The 675-nt window shown below is 43.4% G+C and overlaps 1 protein-coding gene across 1 annotated transcript in view; it reads left to right on the forward strand.

Annotated features, from left to right (window-relative positions):
- Positions 1-212: 212 nt before the first annotated feature.
- The window catches only part of march9 (membrane-associated ring finger (C3HC4) 9), a gene marked incomplete at its 5' end in the record, with an annotated part of 7,652 nt that continues 7,189 nt past the window's right edge, over positions 213-675 (forward strand). Inside the window, 1 exon segment of the mRNA XM_037683865.1 lies at positions 213-368. Within this exon segment, the coding sequence (XP_037539793.1) occupies positions 213-368 (156 nt within the window).

Genomic DNA, 675 nt, shown 5'->3' on the forward strand with positions numbered 1-675 from the left:
TGTTGATTGAAAATGCAAACATGATCAGTAGAGTGACTAAAGACAGCAGCAGAGTGAGGAGACATGATCAGTTTGTCCTTCCACAGTCTGAGCCTACAGTTCTAGATACAACATTTAGATTCTGGTCAGAGATCTAGATATATATATGGTCTATTTTCAGGTTTGGGTTATGGAATATGAACACTAACTTGTTTTTATTGTCTGTCCTGCAGGGAGAGCTGTTGAGCCCTTGTCGCTGTGATGGCTCTGTACGCTGCACCCATCAGCCCTGCCTAATCCGCTGGATAAGTGAGAGGGGCTCCTGGAGTTGTGAGCTCTGCTACTTCAAGTACCAGGTCCTGGCCATCAGCACCAAGAACCCACTGCAGGTAACACCAAAGGAGTGAGAGGAGCCGAACTCTGCTCTTCATATTTCCAGAATGTAAATTTCACCAAATACAGCATATCTTTGGCTCCAGAAAAACTTGATTCTGATTAGAGTGCTTGTGCAGGTGTCAAAATACAACTGGAGACATGCTGGTGATACCCACTACAAAATCAAAAAGGGTTTGAGACCAAAGGTACACCTCAGACCAGAATTTGGAAAATGAAGCTGAAACGAGACCAGCTTCACTATCAGCTAGTTCCAGTACAGGTCCTTCTCAAAAAATTAGCATATTGTGATAAAGGTCATTA

This window comes from Nematolebias whitei, chromosome 11 (genome assembly GCF_014905685.2).
Source record: "Nematolebias whitei isolate Nwh7 chromosome 11, NemWhi1, whole genome shotgun sequence".
Classification (NCBI taxonomy): Eukaryota; Metazoa; Chordata; class Actinopteri; order Cyprinodontiformes; family Rivulidae; genus Nematolebias; species Nematolebias whitei.